At 37.8% G+C, this 21,197-nt stretch overlaps 1 protein-coding gene across 1 annotated transcript in view; it reads left to right on the top strand.

Moving 5' to 3' along the window:
- The window catches only part of TDRD3 (tudor domain containing 3), a 215,916-nt gene that overhangs the window by 84,890 nt on the left and 109,829 nt on the right, over positions 1-21,197 (top strand). Inside the window, exons 4-5 of the mRNA XM_055541922.1 lie at positions 14,601-14,761; positions 20,092-20,233. Coding sequence (XP_055397897.1) covers positions 14,601-14,761; positions 20,092-20,233 — 303 coding nt within the window. The remainder of the gene's footprint in view (positions 1-14,600; positions 14,762-20,091; positions 20,234-21,197) is intronic.

Here is a 21,197-nt window from a genome sequence, read left to right as displayed (position 1 = left end):
AAGAGAAGCGAAAAGCAAAGGAGAAAAGGAAAGATACAAGCATCTGAATACAGAGTTCCAAAGAATAGCAAGAAGAGATAAAAAAGCCTTCCTCAGCGATCAATGCAAAGAAATAGAGGAAAGCAACAGAATGGGAAAGACTAGGGATCTCTTCAAGAAAATTAGAGATACCAAGGGAACATTTCATGCAAAGATGGGCTTGATAAAGGACAGAAATGGTATGGACCTAACAGAAGCAGAAGATATTAAGAAAAGGTGTCAAGAATATACAGAAGAACTGTACAAAAAAGATCTTCACAACCCAGATAATCACGATGGTGTGATCACTCACCTAGAGCCAGACATCCTGGAATGTGAAGTCAAGTGGGCCTTAGGAAGCATCACTATGAACAAAGCTAGTGGAGGTGATGGAATTCCAGTGGATCTATTTCAAATCCTGAAAGATGATGCTGTGAAAGTGCTGCACTCAATATGCCAACAAATTTGGAAAACTCAGCCGTGGCCACAGGACTGGAAAAGGTCAGTTTTCATTCTAATCCCAAAGAAAGGCAATGCCAAAGAATGCTCAAACTACTGCACAATTGCACTCATCTCACACGCTAGTAAAGTAATGCTCAAAATTCTCCAAGCCAGGCTTCAGCAATACATGAACCGTGAACTTCCAGATGTTCAAGCTGGTTTTAGAAAAGGCAGAGGAAACAGAGATCAAATTGCCAGCATCCACTGGATCATGGAAAAAGCAAGAGAATTCCAGAAAAACATCTATTTCTGCTTTCTTGACTAGGCCAAAGCCTTTGACTGTGTGGATCACAATAAACTGTGGAAAATTCTGAAAGAGATGGGAATACCAGACCACCTGACCTGCCTCTTGAGAAATCTGTATGCAGGTCAGGAAGCAACAGATAGGATTAGACATGGAGCAAAGGACTGGTTCCAAATTGGGGAAGGAGTAGGTCGAGGCTATATACTGTCAACCTGCTTATATGGCTTATTTGCAGAATATATCATGCAAAATGCCAGGCTGGATGAAGGACAAGCTGGAATCAAGGTTGCTGGGAGATACCTCAGATATGCAGATGAAACCACCCTTATGGCAGAAAGTAAAGAAGAACTAAAGAGCCTCTTGATGAAAGTGAAAGAGGAGAGTGAAAAAGTTGGCTTAAAACTCAGCGTTCAAAAAACTAAGATCATGACATCTGGTCCCATCACTTCATGGCAAATAGATAGGGAAACAATGGAAACAGTGACCAACTTTATTTTTTTGGGCTCCAAAATCACTGCTGATGGTGACTGCAGCTATGAAATTAAGACTCTTGCTCCTTGGAAGAACAGCTATGACTAGCCTAGACAGCATATTGAAAAGCAGAGGCATTACTTTGCCGACAAAGGTCCATCTAGTCAGAACTATGGTTTTTCCAGTAGTCTTGTATGGATATGAGTTGGACCATAAAGAAATCTGAGCAACAAAGAATTGATACTTTTGAACTGTGGTGTTGGAAAAGACTCTTGAGTCCCTTGGACTGCAAGGAGATCCAACCAGTCTATCCTAAAGGAAATCAGTTTTAACTATTCATTGAGAGGACTGATGCTGAAGCTGAAACTCTAATACTTTGGCCACTTGATGCGAAGAGCTGACTCATTTCAAAAGACCCTGATGCTGGGAAAGATTGAAGGCAGGAGGAGAAGGGGATGACTGAGGATGAGATGGTTGGATGGCATCACAGACTTGATGGACTTGAGTTTGAGTAAGCTTCAGGAACTGGTGATGAACAGGGAGGCCTGGCGTGCTGCAGTCCCTTGCATCACAAAGGATAGAACACAACTGACCGACTGAACTGAACTGAATCATACGCAGGAAGTTCTTTGTTTACGACCCTCTTATAGGGTTGACAGAAATTGTGATGCTTATGTTTTTAGGTATTGATAAATTCATTCCTCAAGGAAGTTGTTAAAAGTATGAAAAGAAATGGCTGGAAGATTTTTCATAGTATCATAGAATGTCTAAGTTTAAATAATTTCCTTACCTGTGTTCAGACTATAGGTATGTGGTTCTATGTCATCCAAACTTTGGAGAGTCTGATTGTAAATAAGAACATTATTTAACATGATCAATAAATTGATAAACTAATACAGTCATTTAAATCTGATATTCCATATTAATTGACATGGCTAGAGTTCAGATGGCATAGATGACAAAGACACAGATGTCTGTCAACCAAAGGAAAGGAAGGAATGAAGCCTAGATGATTTCTTTTTGGCCTCAGAGAATATTTCCAGTATATACCTCATATTGTTTATTAGAATTAGAGCTCTTTATTCTTAAATATTGAAATTTTTGCAATAATTTCTTTAACTTGCTCCTTCTTGCTCATGTAAAAGTGAAAATCAAATGTTAAAGAAATCTTGGGCAAAAAGTAGTCCTTGTTTGTTATTACTTTCATTTAAATTGGATATCTTTTTTTACTTTACGGTTGCTCTTGACACTAGTTGAAGAAGGATTTGAAAGTTAGTTGTTTTCTTATATGATATTATACATGTTTCAGTGCCATCCTCCCAAATCATCCCACCCTCTCCCACAGAGTCCAGTCCAGGTTCGATGCAGGATACAGGATGCTTGGGGCTGGTGCACTGGGATGACCCAGAGGGATGGTACGGGGAGGGAGGTGGGAGGGGGGTTCAGGATGTGGAGCACATGTACACCCATGGTGGATTCATGTTGATGTATGGCAAAACAATACAATATTGTAAAGTAATTAACCTCCAATTAAAATAAATAAATTTAAATAAAAAAAAATAAAGTTGTCATTCAGTTTTGTGGATGCTTTTAGATACAGGGTTAAAGCTAGAATTTAGAATCTTTGCATTTTATTCTGTGTTTTATTTAGATTTAGTACTTTCCTATTTTTTGACTGCTTTGTATAATTAATTGTATATTATAAACATTAAAATGAAAAAATCATTTTATCTGATCTTTTATTTATATTTTAGAATCTTTCCGAATTGAGTGGAATTAGTCTTAAGACCTATTGTTTCAAATTGAGAATCGAAGACTGTGTAATTCAGGAGTTTCTCAGGAGAGTCTAATAAATAGTTCCTCCTTTTTTATTTTGGTTTTGAATTGATGGAGAAGGAAAGAAGTGGCAAATGTGGGCCAAAATGTGCTGTGCTTAGTTGCTTAGTCGTGTCTCAGTCTATGCGGCCCCATGGACTGTAGCCTGCCAGACTCCTTTGTCCATGGGATTTCCCAGGCAGGAATACTGGGGTGGGTAGCCATTTTCTACTCCAGGGATCTTCCCGATCAACTTTACCATTGACAAAAATTAATTTGGAAGATATAGCTTGGTAGGAGAGACAATGGATGCATTAATTGAAGCACAAACCTGGCAGATTTATACATTCACTATGGCAATGCCAGTCCAGTGAAGAGGCTGAATAGGTACCTCCTCTTCAGGGTCCCTACTTAGATCCCAAGAAATGAAGGGTGAAGATGAGCCCAAAATATACAGTATATTCTTCCCAATCAGATAAGTAATTCCATAAATGGGTATGTTAGTCTCCTGAGGCTTTTGTATCAAATTCCCACAAACTTGGTGGCATACAATAACAGAGATTTATTCTTTCACAGTCTGTGAGCCAGAAGTCTGAAATCAAGGTGTCAGAAGGGTTGGTTCCTTTTGGAGGCTCTGAAGGAGAGTCTGTTGTGTGCTCCTCTCATAGCTTTCAGTAGCTGTGGGCAGTCTTTGGTGTTCTTTGGCTCCTAGATGTGTAACTCCAGCTGCTGCCTCCATTTTTTTCCTTCAATGGCCTTTGTACCCAGTGTCTTTGTGTTTATTTCTCCTTCTCTTCTGAAGACACTCATCATTGTGTTTCTCCTAATCCAGGATCATCTAATCTTTAGATACTGATCTTAATTAGATATATCAAGTCCCTTTTCCCAAATAGGACTATGTTTACAGGTTTCATGTGGACCTATCTTTTGGCAGGGCCACTATTTAATTCATTAAATGAGATGAAGAGGCTGAGAGTTGGAGTGAAAGTGAAGAAAGTAGAAGTTTCTCACTTGTGTCTGACTCTTTGTGACCCCGCGGACTGAACAGTCTGTGGAATCCTCCAGGCCAGAATACTGGATCGGGTAGCCGTTTCCTTCTCCAGGGGATCTTCCCAACCCAGGGATTGAACCCAGGTCTCCTGAATTGCAGGCGGATTCTTTACCAGCTGAGCCACCAGGAAAGCCAAGAGTTGGAGTAAGGAAATAAACTTGCTGCTTGCTAGGAAACATGGAGTTGGGAGCAAGTGTTCTTCCCTAGCACTCCTAGCTTTTTGTTCTCATGATCAATCAGTTGTAGGAGATGAGCAAAAACAGTCCTGTTCTGTGTGGTTGGCATTGTTTTCAATTTGTGTGTCTTTGGCAGAATCTTTTAAAGCCACGTTTTCATTTTTGTGATCATTAATGGTTAAAACTAGGTCATATTACCAGTATATTCATTTAACTGCACGCAAATAAATGTCAGTTTGTCACAGAACATTGGAAACAAACAAACCAGTGAAGGTGCCATGTCAATACCCATGTGATGTAGATTTTCCCAAATTCTATTAAGATGCCTTGTGACTGTAAATCATATGGACTGAGTGAGGGTGCCCTTGTTGCTCCGATTATGAAGTATTAATAATATTTAATTTCTTTGTTCCTAAGAATTAAATAGAAACAGTTGTTTTCATCCCACACTTAAGTGAATGTATACTCCGTAGAATCATTTTGGTTCACATAGGTCTAGATCTTCACTGATGGTCTAATAGAACTTTTTGCAGTGATGTAGGACAGTCTGTTTCTCTGTTATGCAGGTATAGAATAATCAAAATGTGATCCGTGTGACTGAAGAATTGAACTTTTAATTTCACTAAATGTTAATTAATTTAAATGTAAATTTAAAAAGTTTTATATGGTTAGTGGACTCTGTTGGACAATAAAGGCTAAACATGAATAAAGAAAATGATGAACATTATAAGAACCATAATATGCCTTTGGTTTAAATGACTTTATTTTAATGGCATTAACAAAAATAAAGGAAAAAGTTTATTCTGAATCAGTAGCTTATTGTTGTTAAAGGTCGGCTTATTTCAACTTAGAATTTTATTTCATAACAGAAACTTAGATGTAATTTTTGTCTCTTTTCTCTAATTCTATTCTTGAGAGATCCTAGCCCTTCTTCTTTTGTTGTTGTTTTTAGTCGGTAAGTCATGTCCTACGCCTTTGTGACCCGATGGATTGTAGCCCGCCAGGCTCCTCTGTCCATGGGATTTTCCAGGCAAGAATATTGGAGTGGGTTGCCATTTCTTTCTCCAGGGGATCTTCCTGACCCAGGGATCCAGTCCATATCTCCTGCATTGGCAGGTGAATTCTTTACCACTGACCCACCAGGGAAGCCCAATTATATTCTCTAGGGCTAAATTTCGGAGAAGGCAATGGTGACCCACTCCAGTACTCTTGCCTGGAAAATTCCATGGACAGAGGAGCCTGGTAGGCTGCAGTCCATGGGGTCGCTAGGAGTCGGACACGACTGAGCAACTTCACTTTCACTTTTCACTTTCATGCACTAGAGAGGAAATGGCAACCCACTCCAGTGTTCTTGCCTGGAGAATCCCAGGGATGAGGGAGCCTGGTGGGCTGCCGTCTATGGGATCATGCGGAGTCGGACACGACGGAAGCGACTCAGCAACAGCAGCAGGGCTAAATTTATAACAGAATTATTTCTTTGTGGGCAAAATACTAGTAAATATAGGGTAGAAATTTGTCAACTTGGGAACATGCTTACTCAAGAAATTAATTGTAAATGTCTTTTCATATTTCTTTTTCTCTTTGTTAAAAATATATATTGAACTAATATGTACAAAAAGGTGTTACTTAAAAGTCTTTTTATAACAAAGAAGCTTTTGTTCTTTGTCAGAATAATAGTATTTAAAGGTATGATATTTTATAATGTAGAAAGTATCAGCTCATTAAATTTATTTTTCATACATATAAGCAGATTTTGCTTTCATTCTCCAATTATACCATAGCATTTTATTATATTAAAACTTTTGACTTAATAGTTAGCCTATCAATTTTCTTTTTGTCTTTGATTGAAATATGGCTAGAGAGAACACTTCTCCTTATTGCCAATGCATATAATATAGCATTACATTTAAACTCACTTAAAGAGGAAATATGAAAATAAATGTAGTTCACACTTCTTAGATTTTATGTAGTTTAAATTTTGGAATTTTTTAAATTCCAGAAGAGGATGTACTTTATTTATTTAATAAAGAGATTTTATTTAAGAGAATTGTTAAAGTTGGGGAAATGACTGTTGCAATACAGGGAAGGGGCCTTTTGTAATAGGGAGAACACTTTGACTACAGATCTGCAAGTATCTTAAATTCAACTTTAGAACTTACCTTTGAGGATTCTGAAAGAGAAGGCATTAAAGGAAGTCATCCAGAGGTCATGACTTCCTGTTGAGCCTAGAACTGGACCTGGACAATCAGAGACTCTTCACCCCTTTCCTGTACTTGGAATGTAGGTGCTGCCCACCATTCCCACAGTGTGAGCTTGGTTTGAGGATGTAGCCGTGAGAGAACAATGTGCTGTTGAGGCCATCTGGACAGTACATGTGACTGGACCACGTTAGAACCTTCATATGCACTTTTAAGATTGTGATTGATGGCTACAGAGATCTACTCACCTTGTAGCCATGCAAGACAAACTTCCTGTGTACGTTCTCTTACTTATAAACCTGCCACTTACCTGTCTGGAGTGAACTGCTTCTTTTTCTTTTTTTCTTTTAAATATTTTTAATGAGTACATTTTTGCTATCTGGAAATCACAAAAATTTTTATATTAAATTAGCCAATTGCATTCAATATTTAAAAAGAAATTAACCTGCTACTTCAAAGAAAATCACAGCTGGCATTCAGTAGTAATCTTGTGTATAATATGATCTATGCTTGAGGCCAACTTATTACCCTCTTTCCTCCATTTAAATTTTTTAAATTAGTTTAATTCAAGTATAATTAGTTTAAAATCTTTTGGTGATTTTTGCCATACATCAGCATGAATCAGCCACAGGTGCCCATGTGTCCTCCCATCCTGAACCCCCCTTGCACCTCCCTATCCAGCCCATCCCTCTGGGTTGTCCCAGTGCACTGGGTTTGAGTGCCCTGCTTCATCCATAGAACTTGCACTGGTCATTTGTTTTACATATGGTAATATGCATATTTCAATGTTATTCTCTCAAATCATCCCCCCCACCTTCTCCCACATGGATCATCATTACCATCTTTCTAAATTCTATATATATTTGTTAATATACTGTATTGCCGTTTCTCTTCCTGACTTACTTTATTCTGTCTAATTGGCTCCAGTTTCATTCACCTCATTAGAACTGACTCAAATGTGTTCTCTTTTTATGGCTGAGTAATATTCCATTGTGTATATGTATCACAACTTCCTTATCCGTTATCTGTCTATGGACATCTATGTTGCTTCCATGTCCTAGCTATTATAAACAGTGCTGTGATGAACATTGGGGTACATGTGTTTCTTTGAATTCCGGTTTCCTTGGTGTGTATGCCCAGCAGTGGGATTGCTAGGTCATATGGCAGTTCTTTACTAGATTTCAGGTTTTTAAGGAATCTCCACACTGTTCTCCATAGTGACTGTACCAGTTTACATTCCCACTAACAGTGTAAGAGGGTTCCCTTTTCTCCACATCCTCTCCAGCATTTATTGTTTGTCAACTTTTTGATGGTGGCCATTCTGACCGGTGTGAGATGATACCTCACTGTGGTTTTGGTTTGCATTTCTCTAATAATGAGTGATGTTGAGCATCTTTCCATGTGTTTATCAGCCATCCATACGTCTTCTTTGGAGAAACGTCTGTTTAGTTCTTTGGCCCACTTTCTGATTGGGTTATTTGTTTTTCTCGTATTGAGCTGCATGAGCTGCTTATTTATTTTGGAGATTAATTTTTGTCAGTTTTTTCGTTTGCTATTATTTTCTCCCATTCTTAAGGCTGCCTTTTTACCTTGCTTATAGTTTCCTTCATTGTGCAAAAGCTTTTACGTTTATTTAGATCCCATTTGTTAGTTTTTTCCTAAGTATTTTATTCTTTTCAGCGCAATGGTTAATGGGATTGTTTCCTTAATTTCTCTTTCTGTTTTTTCATTCTTAGTGTATAGGAATGCAAGGGATTTCTATTTATTAATTTTATATCCTGCAGCTTTACTATATTCATTGATTGCTGCTGCTGTTGCTAAGTTGCTTCAGTCATGTCCGACTCTGTGTGACACTATGGACAGCAGCCCATCCTGTGTCCACAGGATTCTCTAGGCAAGAATACTGGAGTGGGTTGCTATTTCCTTCTCCATATTCATTGATTAGCTCTAGTAATTTTCTGGTTGTACCTTTAGGATTTACTATGTTGAGGATCATGTCATCTGCAAACAGTGAAAGTTTTACTTCTTTTCCAATCTGGATTTCTTTTATTTCTTTTTCTTCTCTGATTGCTGTGGCTAGGACTTCCAAAACTATGTTGAATAGTAGTAGTGAGAGTGGGCACCCTTGTCTTTTTCCTGATTTTAGAGGAAATGATTTCAATTTTTCACCATTGAGGATAATGTTTGCTTTGGGTTTGTTATATATGGCTTTTATTATGTTGAGGTATGTTCCTTCTGTGCCTGCGTTCTGGAGAATTTTTATCATAAATGGGAGTTGAATTTTGTCAAAGGCTTCCTCTGTATCTATTCAGATAATATAATGGTTTTTATCTTTCAGTTTGTAATAATGGTGTATCACATTGATTGATTTGTGAATATTGAAGAATCCTTGCATCCCTGGGATAAAGCCCTCTTGGTCATGATGTATGATCCTTTTACTATGTTGTTGAATTCTGTTTGCTAGAATTTTCTTGAGGATTTTTGCATCTATGTTCATAAGTGATATTGGCCTGTAGTTTTCTTTTTTTGTGGCATCTTTGTCTGGTTTTGGTACTAGGTTGATGGTGGCCTCATAGAATGAGTTTGGGAGTTTACCTTCCTCTGCAAATTTCTGGAAGAGTTTGAGTAGGATAGGTGTTAGCGCCTCTCTAAATTTGTGGTAGAATTCAGCTGTGAAGCCATCTGGTCCTGGGCTTTTGTTTGCTGGAAGATTTTTGATTACAGTTTCAATTTCTGTGCTTCTTATTTATCTGTTGAACAGATTTTCTATTTCTTCCTGGTTCAGTTTTGGAAGGTTATTCTTTTCTAAGAATTTGTCCATTTCTTCCAAGTTATCCATTTTATGGGCATATAGTAGCTCATAGTAGTCTCTTAGCAACTTTTGTATTTCTGTGTTGTCTGTTGTGATTTCTTCATTTTCATTTCTAATTTTGTTGATTTGATTCTTTTCCCTTTTTTTCTTGATGAGTCTGGCTAATGGTTTGTCTATTTTATTTATCTTCTCAAGAACCATATTTTAGTTTTGTTGATCTTTGCTACAGTCTCCTTCATTTCATTTTCATTGTGACCTGCTCTAATTTTTATGATTTGTTTCCTTCTACTAACTTTGGTGTTTTTGTGTTCTTCTTTTTCTAGTTACTTTAGGTGTAAAGTTAGGTTGTTTATTTGATGTTTCTCTTGTTTCTTGAGGTAGGCTTGTATTGCCATGAATATCCCTCTTAGCACTGCTTTTACTGAATCCTGTAGGTTTTAGATTGTTGTGTTTTCATTTTTATTTCTTTCTATGCATATTTTTATTTCCTTTTTGACTTCTTCCATGATCTGTTGGTTATTTAGAAGCATGTTGTTTAGCCTCCAGATGGTTGGATTTTTAACAGTTTTTTCATGTAGTTGACATCTAATCTTACTGCATTGTGATCGGAAAAGATGCTTGAAATGATGTCAATTTTAAAAAATTTACCAAGGCTAGATTTATGGCCCAGGATGTGCTCTATCCTGGAGAATGTTCTGTGTGCACTTGAGAAAAAAAAGGTAAATTTCATTGTTTTGGGGTGAAATGCCCTATAGGTATCAATTAGGTCTAACTGGTCCATTGTATCATTTAGTTTGTGTTTCCTTGCTTATTTTCTGTTTGATTGATCTATTTATGGGTGTGAATGGGGTATTAAAGTCCCCAATATTATTGTGTTATTGTTAATTTCCTGTTGCATACTTGTTAGCATTTGCCTTATGTATTGAGGTGCTTCTATGTTGGGTGCATATATATTTATAATTGTTACATCTTCTTCTTGGATTGAACCTTTGATCATTATGTAGTGTCCTTCTTTGTCTCTCATCATGGTCTTTATTTCAAAGTCTATTTTATCTGATATGAGTACTGCTTCTCCTGCTTTCTTTTGGTCTCCATTTGCATGAAATATCTGTTCCAGCTCTTCACTTTCAGTCTGTATGTGTCCCTAGTTTTGAGGTGGTCTTGTAGACAGCATATATAGGGGTCTTGCGTTTTTATCTACTTGGCCAGTCTGTCTTTTGGTTGGTGTGTTTAACCCAAAAAATTTCTTTTCATTTAAGGTGATTATTTTAGGTAGCTTTCTTTACATTTAAGGTAATTCTTGATAAGTATGATCCCTTTACCATTTCCATTGTTGTTTTGGGTTCGTTTTTATAAACCCTTTCTGTGTTTCCTGTCTAGAGAGGATCCTTTGGCATTTGTTGAAGAGCTGGTTTGGCGTGCTGAATTCTGTCAGCTTTTGCTTGTCTGTAAAACTTTTGATTTCTGCTTCATATCTGAATGAGATCCTTGTTGAGTAGAGTAATCTTGGTTGTAGGTTTTTCTCTTTTATCACTTTAAGTATGTCCTGCTATTCCCTTCTGGTCTGAAGAGTTTCTATTGAAAGATCAGCTTTTATCCTTATCCCCTTGTGTGTTATTTGTTGCTTTTCCTTTGCTGCTTTTAAAATTTGCTCTTTGTGTTTAATTTTTGTTAGTTTGTTTAGTTTGTGTCTTTGGGCATTTTGTCTTGGGTTTATCCTGTTTGGGTCTCTCTGGGTTTCTTGGACTTGGAAGACTTTTCCTTCCCCATTTTAGAGAAGTTTTTGACTATTATCTCCTCAAGTTTTTTCTTATCCCTTTCTTTTTGTCTTCTTCTTCTGGGACACCTATGTTTGAATATTGCGATGTTTAACATCATTCCAGAGGTCTCTGAGGTTGTCCTCATTGCTTTTTTTCTTTTTTCCTTCTTAACTCTCTGCTTCATTTATTTCCACCATTGTGTCTTCCACCTCATTTATCCTCTCTTCTACCTCAGTTTTTCTACTCTTGGTTCCCTCCAGAGTGTTTTTAATCTCAGTTGTTGCATTGTCCAATATTGATTGACCCTTCTTAATTTCTTCTAGGTCATGGTTAAACATTTCTTTCTTCTTCTCAATCTTTGTCTCTAGTCTGTTTATCTGTAACTCCATTTTGTATTCAAGATTTTGGACTATATTTACTATCATTATTCTGAATTCTTTTTCAGGTAGACTCCCTATCTCCCCTTTTTTGGTTTGGTTTGGTGGGTTTTTGTCACATTCCTTCACCTGATGAATATTTCTCTTTTCCTTTTGTTTAGATTGCTGTGTTTGGGGTTTCCTTTCTGCAGGCTAAAAGGTTGTGGTTCCTCTTAATTTTGAAGTCTGCTCCCTGTGGGTGGGGTTGGACCAGTGGCTTTTCGGGGTTTCCTTGGGGGAACTTGTGTCTGTGTTCTGATGGGTGGAACTGGATCTCTTCTCTCTGGACTGCAGTCAAGTGCCGGTAATGAGTTTGGGGATGTCTGTGGGTTTTGTATGGCTTTGGGCAGCCCATCTTTTAATGTTCAGGGTTGTGTTACTGTTTTTCTGGAGAATTAGTGTGGTGTTAATTAGCTTAGTTAGCTTGTTGGCTCTTGGGTGGAGCTTGGTTTCAGTGTAGGTATGGAGACTTGGTGGCCTTAGGATTTTGGTCCTCCTTCTACAAGAGTGTCAACACTTCTCCATCCATACAGTGCAGAAGATAAAACCCCTAGGTTAATGGTGAAACAACTCTCCACAGCCAGGAACACCCAGAGAGATTCACAGAGTTTTATAAACAAGAGAAAAGGGAAGAGGAGATAGAGGTGACCAGGAGGAGAAAAGGGAGAGTTAAAAGGGGAGAGAGCAGTCAAGCCAGTAATCAAGTCCCTCAGTGAAAATGGATACTGAAGATTAGATTCCTAAAGGTGCAAAATTGATAGCAAATTTAAAAAAGCAAAGATTAAAAACTAGAATAGAGATTTAACTCTCAAAAATTCAATATAAATAATACAAAACAAAATCAGGAAAATGAAAAAAAAAATGGAATTTGTTTTAAAAAATAGGTCTTTTTTTTTCCAGAAAGGTAATTGTAGGCTATAAAAATGAAAGTTAAAGGATTAATAAATAATTTTTTAAAAATTACAAAGTGATAATAGTAAAAATATATCTAGGAATTTCTCTGGCACTGTTGTGGGCAGTGTGGGGTCAGTTCAGTGTCAGATAGTCCATTGTTCTGGCTTGTACTTCTTCTCAAGGTCTACAAGTGAAGTCACTCAGTCATGTCCGAATCTTTGCAACCCCATGGATTGTAGCCTATCAGGCTCCTCCGTCCATGGGATTTTCCAGGCAAGAGTGCTGGAGTGGATTGCCATTTCCTTCTCCAGGGGATCTTCCTGACCCAGGAATTGAACCCAGGTGTCCCGCATTGCAGGCAGATGCTTTACCGTCTGAGCCACCAGGGAAAAATGTGGAGTCTCAGCATTACTTGAAGGGTTTTAGTCTGTTGAAGGCAGTTCCCCCTTCTTTGTTTATTTTGGCTTCTTCTTTTGCAAGTCTCTTCAGTGTCTAGTTTCTGCCCTTATACGAGTGGATGAAGGTGGCCACTTATTTAGGCTCACTTGTTTAGTCGTCCTGTGGAGAGGGAGGGACACTGCAAACTGATACCTCTGGCACGTGTGGGGAGTGCTCACAGTGGATGGACCACAGTTGGTTTGCCACAGGCGAAGGTGGCATGTACTTTGCGGTCCACACTGTTCAGGCTCCAGGGTGCTCTGCAAGGGCACTGTCCCAAGTGGACCTTGTGTTTCGTACACGTCGCAGGTCTGAGCTACTGAGGTTCTCGGGTGCTCTGCAAAGGCACAGACGCAGTTGGTTTGTACGTTTTGTGCCCTTTCCAGGTCCAGGCAGCTCAGGTGACTGGTTGCTTGGTAAGTGCACTGTCCCAGGTGTGCCATGTGTCTCCTATGGGGAGCTGATCTCAGGCTCGACCCTCCTGGCAGATGTCAGCCATCCAGGATCCCAGGAAGATGTGGTTAGCAACTGGCAGCCTGCTCACAGTTTGGTGGAAGATGTGGTCTCTGGCGCTGAGATTGCAGTGGCCCCTTGCCTTCCAGCTCTGGCTGTCACACACTTGTATCTCTGCCTCCAGGGAGGGAGGGCCCTAAACAGCAGCTGGCTTGTTCTCCTTCGGTATTTGCTAGGGCACAAGCCTTTGTTCTATAAGTGTGCCAGGGGTCACCATAAGGAGTCAGAACCTTTAGAGGGATAAGTCCTTTTTCCTTTTTTTTGTCTCCCTGGCAATGGCACGGTTTGGGTTGCTATGTCACATTGGCCCTCTCAGATTGTCCTCAGGGCATTCAAGCCCAGTCCTCATCCTAAGGATCGACAGTGCAGCCCATGCCTCTCTGCCCAGCCTCCACTCACTGCTGGCGGATGCAAGTGTCTGAGCTGCTTCTCCATTGGTAGTTGTGGTTACGTGCATATTCTGTGTGTGTGTGTGTGTGTGTGTGTGTGTGTGTGTGTGTGTGTTTTTCCTCCTGTTACATTGCCCTCAGATTCCAAAGCTCCCCACTGACATGCCTGTGAGAGGGTTTCCTGTTGTGTGGAAACTTCCATCCCCAGGATGGATCTCTTTCCCTAAATCCTTTGTCTCTGTTTTTGCCTTTTATATTTTCTCCTACCTCCTTTTGAAGAGATTGGGCTGCCTTTCTGCGTGTCTGGTGTCCTCCACGATCATTCCCAAGTTGTTTTGTGGAAATTGTTCAACATTCAAATGATCTTTTGATGAATTTATAGTGGAGAAAGTGGTCTCCCCATCCTATTTCTCTGCCATCTTGTGACCCCTCCCCCCAAGAGTATACTTTAAACCTGATACTTTTGAACAGAAAACAGTCCTTTCCACTGTTGTTGTGAAGTTGATATCCCTTAAAAAATTGCCAACGTCTTTAATTCCAGAATGTCTGTTAATGTACACGGGTGGAAAAGGGAGACTATATGTGAACAATTTAGAGCACATAAGATGAAAAACATCTTTTAATATAACATTAATTCAGAAAATAACTTTTTCCCTAACGTTTTTTCCTTTGTTTTCTGAAAATTAATTCAGAATTATATTTTAAAAAATCCTTCAAAAGACCTTTTTGAAGTTTTATCTTTAAATTAAAAAAAACCCTGATGTATGTAACAGTTTAAATTTTGAGTTATTTAACTGAAATATAATTTTAAATAATAAAGTATAACCATTAAGGAAAAGAGAAAGATTAAAGTGAAAACAGTGCTGTGGCTACAGGTGATATTTATTCCTTTGTCTTCTCACAGCTTGAAGGTCCATGTGTTTTGCAAATTCAAAAAATTCGCAATGTTGCTGCACCAAAGGATAATGAAGAATCTCAGGCTGCACCAAGGATGTTGCGTTTACAGATGACTGATGGTCATATAAGTTGCACAGCAGTAGAATTTAGTTACTTGTCAAAAATAAGGTAATTGGCTCTTTATTGTGTATATTTGTTGTGTTTAAAGGTACAATTCACAATGGATTTTGTTTCTAAGACCTTTAAAAAGAGGGAATGAACTCTTAAGTACATGTTATAGTTTCTCAGTATAAATTAGAGAGTTTGTACTATATCTGTAAAGAGAAATAGTTTAAATTGAATTTAGTTGCTTTAATATTAATAACAAAAACAGAAATTTAAGGTGTTCTTACATGGAAAGTAATCTTGTCAATTTTATCACTAAATTTTAGGTTGTTAAAAATTTTCAGAACAGAAAGTGAAAGTGAAGTCCCTTAGTCATGTCTGACTCTTTGTGACCCCATGGAGTGTAGCTTAACAGGCTTTTCCGTTCCATGGGATTTTCCAGGCAAGAGTACTGGAGTGGGTTGCCATTTCCTTCTCCAGAGGATCTTCCCAACCTAGGGATCGAACCCAGGTTTCCCACATTGTAGGCTGACACTTTACAGTCTGAGCCAAATTTCTTTAAATATGTTACAGTTTCTTCCTTGACAGTTAGTTGTGTCCATCACACTGTTTAGTGGTTTAGAAAAGTTATAGGCAAATGAGTTTTCTTGGGGGAAATGATTGAAGCTAGAGAGATTTGTATGTTGCTCCACTTTCTAAGAGGAGGAATAACTCTGTAAGGAAAAATTTCCAAATCCTTCTTTTGCCTGTTTTTATAATAGGCTTTTAGAGTCATGCCTGTTGGAAGGGAAAAAAGCAGTGAGAAGCAAGGGAAAGTGTCTCCATTATTCTTAGTGTCTCCATTAGATCCGTTTGAACTCTTTTTTCTGAGATGGGAATTTTCATTGGACATTTGCAAACAGTCCCCCTCCCTTTTTTCTTTTCTTAGTCATTTTATATGCTTATGTTTGCTGCTCAGGGTCTTTTGTGCTTTTTCCATTTAATATTAATACTGAGACCATACTTCTTTCTTGCCCAAGCATTTGCTCTAACATTTTTATCTGGTGCTGAAGGGTCAAAGATAAAAAGAATTTAGATTTTGCCCCCAAGTAGCTTATATGGTGGAGAAGGCAATGGCAACCCACTCCAGTGTTCTTGCCTGGAAAATCCCATGGATGGGGGAGCCTGGTAGGCTGCAGTCCATGGGGTCGCTAAGAGTTGGACAAGACTGAGGGACTTCACTTTCACTTTTCACTTTCATGCATTGGAGAAGGAAATGGCAACACACTCCAGTGTTCTTGCCTGGAAAATCCCATGGACGGGGGAGCCTGGAAGGCTGCCGTCTATGGGGTCGCACAGAGTCGAACACGACTAAAGTGACTTAGCAGTAGCAGCAGCTTATATGGCAATGAGATAAGCACACAGCATACAGATTATAATATATATATATAATCTAAAATGAATAGGAGTTCAGGAAACTGCCTGTACCTAGGGGAGCCAGGAATAAGACTTAAAATATGAATAGGTATTTTGAGAGAGATTGGGGTGGGGGATAGCACATGCAAAGACAGGGTACCCTGACAACAGATGAGTGAAAAGTTACACTTAGAAGAGCTTAGGTGATTGGCATGGTGGTATATGGGAGGAAATATGGTAGGTTGAGGCCTTGTATTCCACATTCAGTGATCTCGTTCTTTTTTTCTTCCTTCAGCTAGTGTCTGCCTTTGGTGAGGGAGGCTCCTTGTGAGGGAGGCTCCTTCCTTAGAAGATAGTATATATATTTGTCTAAAATGCTGATTTTCATATACAAAGTGGGGTATATTGACTTTGTGATTATGTTGTCTTTTCTTTGAAGAGTAGAATGATTCCTACTTTTATGGAGAAGTACAAGCTTTCCTCCTTTGACACATTTAGTGAACTCCAAAGGAGTTCAGAAATGACTGAGTAGGAAGACTCGCTATGTAATGGCTCATTCTCTCATTTTACTGCTGTATATTTTTCTGTGGTAAATGAAAGCACAAGATCGGCCCAGAGAAGAGGGTCTCTTATGCTGTTCACCATTTTCTTTTGTTGAATTTATTACATTTTGACAATTGAGAAAAAATGTTGCTTCTTTCTCATTTGCTCATCATTGAAACAGCATGACTACTTTTGGTTCTATAGAAACAGTAGCTTACAGAAGTGTTCTCCCATGTGAACAAGTTGGGAAACTATTTTTAAAATAAGTTTGGTGGTTAGTGGTTGTAACTCACTAGGGAGGATAAACCAGGAATTGGTATAGAATGTGTTTTCTCCACTGGGCATCGCATTTCTCTAGGGGTGCTTCTTTCTACTCATCTATCGTACCTCCAGCCTCACTTCTTCCTGTGGTTTTTTTTTTTAATTTCAATGAAGAGAGAGAATAAAGGAACTTTGGAGTGCCAATCAAGTAGTAGTTAAATTGCAGTATGCTCTCTGAGTAAGTTATGACCCTGAAGGTGATATAATAAAAATTTTATTAAAATTTTAGCACCTGTTTATTCTTTTATGGGAATAGAATTGTAATTCAGTGACTATAACTCTTTCTCAATTATCCTAGTGAGATTGTATGTCTGACTTCAAATAATTCACTATCTTTTCCCTCTTAACCTATTAGAGAAAGAGTTTGGAAAGGTACACTCATTTTACATAAAGATAACTCATTATCTGCTTTCACATTAGGTTTTGGTTTTAAAAATATATTATCATGATGAAAATGCCCCTGTAATTTGCTTCCTACTTTTTAAGGTCTTATGTAGTTTCTTATATTGCTAATTAGTGATTTTTACATTTTTATTACACTTTCCAATTTTATCAATGTGTTAGAAATTATTGGCTAAAAATGGCTCTATAGAACACATTGGTTTTATGCAAATATTGTAATTCATTAATAATTTCTTTATAGGTTAAGGCAGCCTGGTATTCTTGGTGCTTATTTTTTAAAATTTATCCCTAAATGATGACTATAGAGTTAGAAAATCTATATCTGCTCTTTACCTGGAACTGGGAAAAACTTCACTTAGTGTATCTGTATTCAGTTGTTGCTGATTTTGAAGTTTGATAGGCATTGTTCAAAGTTTCCTACATTTATTACCATATAGCTCTCTACCTAAGAGTTAAGTTAGGCTAGACTGTCCATGACCATTTGTTTTGTTAAGTTACATAAAATGAATAAGAATGATTAAGCATGGGGTCCTCAGGATAATTTTTACCAAATAATGTTTTACTCTGTATGGGATCTTTGAAACCTTAAAAATAGGCATATTCTGTGTCTTCTTGTTAATGACCATTTTTTCAACCATTTTTCTTCAAAATAAACCAGAGATACCAATGCTTTCATTGATTTGCTTTTTAAAAAAAATAGTTAATTTATTTTAATTGGAGGATAATTACTTTACAATATTGTGGTAGTTTTTGCAATACATTGACATGAATCAGCCAAGGGTGTGCCCCATCTTGGGGAGTAACATGTGTCTCCCCATCCTGAACCACCCCCCCATGCTCCCCCCATCCCCCCACCAATTGATTTGCTTTTGCACTATCACCCACTCCAGTATTCTTGCTTGGAGCATCCCATGGACAGAGGAGCCTGGCAGGCTACAATCTATAGGGTTGCAAAGAGTCAGACATGACTGAAGTGACTTAGTACGCACACACACATACCACATGGTGAATTTTATAAATTTTTAAAAATGTGACAATATGAAAGCCTTTCAGCATGATTTTCTAATTTATCCTAAGTGCTTTAGGACTATCTTTATACCTCTTTGCAGTTCTTTACCCCTTGCTGCTATGTTTGAAGAGATGCAGTAGGGCTTAGTATATATGCTTTTACTTTAGGATAAACCTGTGTGATGAAATGGATTTCTTCCATTTTTTCCTTTACTGAAAGACTGGTAGGAGGATAAACAATTTTTTCTCTGGTTTTTGTAAAAGGGGTCATGGTATGATAATGTTTGTCCCAAATCTGATAATGTTAACCTATTATGGAAAAATCCTTTTGAAGTCAGTATGCTTTAGAGTAAATAACTCTCATTTGATCTTTAACTGGATGGTTAACAAAAAGAGCATTGTTTTATGTGGATTACAGTAGTTTATATAGATGTTAAAGGTCTCGGTTTCTTACAGATTTGTTATCTCTTTGTATTGGAATTTAATTTTTTAACATAGTATAAAATGAAGTTTGGAAAAATGGAAAATTCTTTCCATTACACATTTCTCTCCACATGTTAACACCTTGTAATTATCAAGGCAGAATTGTTTAACATCCTTTGAGATCATAGACTCCAAGTATCTTAAAAGAAGGAGCTGTAAACATTGCACTAAAAACTTGCTTTAAAGCTTTACCTGACCTGTTAGTTAGGGTAACTCTGGGAGTTGGTGATGACAGGGAGGCCTGGTGTGCTGCAGTTCATGGGGTCACAAAGAGTAGGACATGACTGAGTGACTGAACTTAACTGACCTGTTAGTTTGTAGATAAACAGCTGATAATAAGCTTTGAATGGTGCTAATAAGAGTTTAGAAATTCTATTAAAAATGGTTGCCCTTCTTCCCCAGGTGATGTAGCAAATTTAGACTATAATTCAACTGTTATTAGTAAATGACAGTGGTGTCTGCAAAATTTTGCTTTGTACTTCTCCTTCAAATTTGATTCTTTTTATTGTGTCATTATGAAGAAAAACCTTCAGATTTTTGGTATATAATATTCATTAAAAGACATTTTCCTATTTGTATTGATAATGTATTAAAAGTTGTCTGTGGTTAATAAAAGGCTTCTTTTAAACACCTTAAAAAAAATGAGGTTATATCATATAAGAAACAAATCGCCAGTCCAGGTTCAATGCAGGGTACAGGAAGCTTGGGGCTGGTGCACTGGGATGACCCAGAGGGATGGTATGGGGAGGGAGGTGGGAGGGGGATTCAGGATGGGGAACACGTGTACACCCGTGGCAGATGCATGTTGAAGTATGGCAAAACCAATACAATATTGTAAAGTAAAAAAATAAATAAATAAATAAAAATAAAGTAAGCTAAACAAAAAAAAAATGAGGTTGTAAAGCTCAGGGGAAAAAAGAGCAAATCTTACATTTATACAACATGATAGAGTCAAGGAAGTACTTTCACATCTTTTGTTCTCTTTAAGTTCATGAGCTGTGATTTCTATTATCCATATATTTTTACATGTAGAAAAAAATTAAGGTAGAAAATGACAGTCTTGTACCTGGTCTTGTGACTTCTCCCTGATGACCTGTTCACACTATATAGCCCATTACCTGAAAAATAGTTTTCACATTAGTACATTTTGAAGAATTATACTAGGTCGTAGTATGGGACTGAATTCTAGTTTGGGGAAGGAGCTTAAATGTGTTTTAACCCTTTTTTTCCCTTTGCTTTAGCCTAAACACACCACCTGGAACTAAAGTTAAACTCTCAGGCACTGTGGATATAAAGAATGGATTCCTACTCCTGAATGACTCTAACACCACAGTTCTTGGCGGTGAAGTAGAACACCTTATTGAGAAATGGGAGTTACAGAGAGTAAGTGTAGACTAAGAAGAACGGTTTGAACTTTTAAAATATTATGCTCTTTTTATTATAGTCTTTTTTTTTAAAGGATTGTCCTATAATGAATAGTAAAAGTAGTTCTTTATGCCAGAATTGAATAGAGTGGAATACAGTGATCTGTATAGAAATTATCTACCTTTGTTTAAGCATATTGTTCTTCTAAAACAGATGCCTTTTTCAATATTTGTTATATTTTATTACATATTTTATAAGTCAGTCTTTACTGACAAGTTTTTAAAACTGCCAGGATACCAGTTATAAGCTATGTGTAATATTGTTTTTGTCTAGTCACCAAGTCATGTTCAACTCTTTTGTGACCCCCATGGACTATAGCTTGCCAGACTCCTCTGTTCATGAGATTTCCCAGGCAAGAATACTGGTGTGGGTTGCCATTTTCTTCTCTGGGGGATCTTCCCGACCTAGGGAACAAACCCACATCTTCTGCATTGGTGGGCAGATTCTTTACCACTGAACCACCAGGGAATCCCTATGTATAATATACCTGTGTTTAATTCTTTCTGCAGAAAACAAGTGTTTGTGCATATGTATGAATAACATGTATTTCTCTTATCTATAAACACACATAGATACAAGTGAAAGCAAATTAGAATTTCACTATAATGAAAGGATTCTTGTTGCATTTGACTTTCTAGTCACATTAGTTGATGTTTTCACCATTTATGTTAACAGTATCTTCATCCTCCTAGTCATCTATGTTATCTAATAATTATCCTTCTACTTTGCTTCTAGCCACCAGTTCTGTTGGTCAGCTGCAGTCAGATCTCTCATCAGTGTCTTGCTCTCAGGTTCCATTGATATTACTGTAGTTTAAGTCTCTGGCCTGGGCTATTTGTAGTAGCCTTTTAGCTGGTTTTACCACATATCCTTTTTCTATCTTCTAATTTATTGTACTCTGCCAGAGTGTCTTTAACATAAC

This window comes from Bubalus kerabau, chromosome 12 (genome assembly GCF_029407905.1).
Source record: "Bubalus kerabau isolate K-KA32 ecotype Philippines breed swamp buffalo chromosome 12, PCC_UOA_SB_1v2, whole genome shotgun sequence".
In the NCBI taxonomy this organism is placed as follows: domain Eukaryota; kingdom Metazoa; phylum Chordata; class Mammalia; order Artiodactyla; family Bovidae; genus Bubalus; species Bubalus kerabau.
The sequence above is the reverse complement of the archived record's forward strand: the minus strand, read 5'-3'. Positions and strand labels throughout refer to the sequence as shown.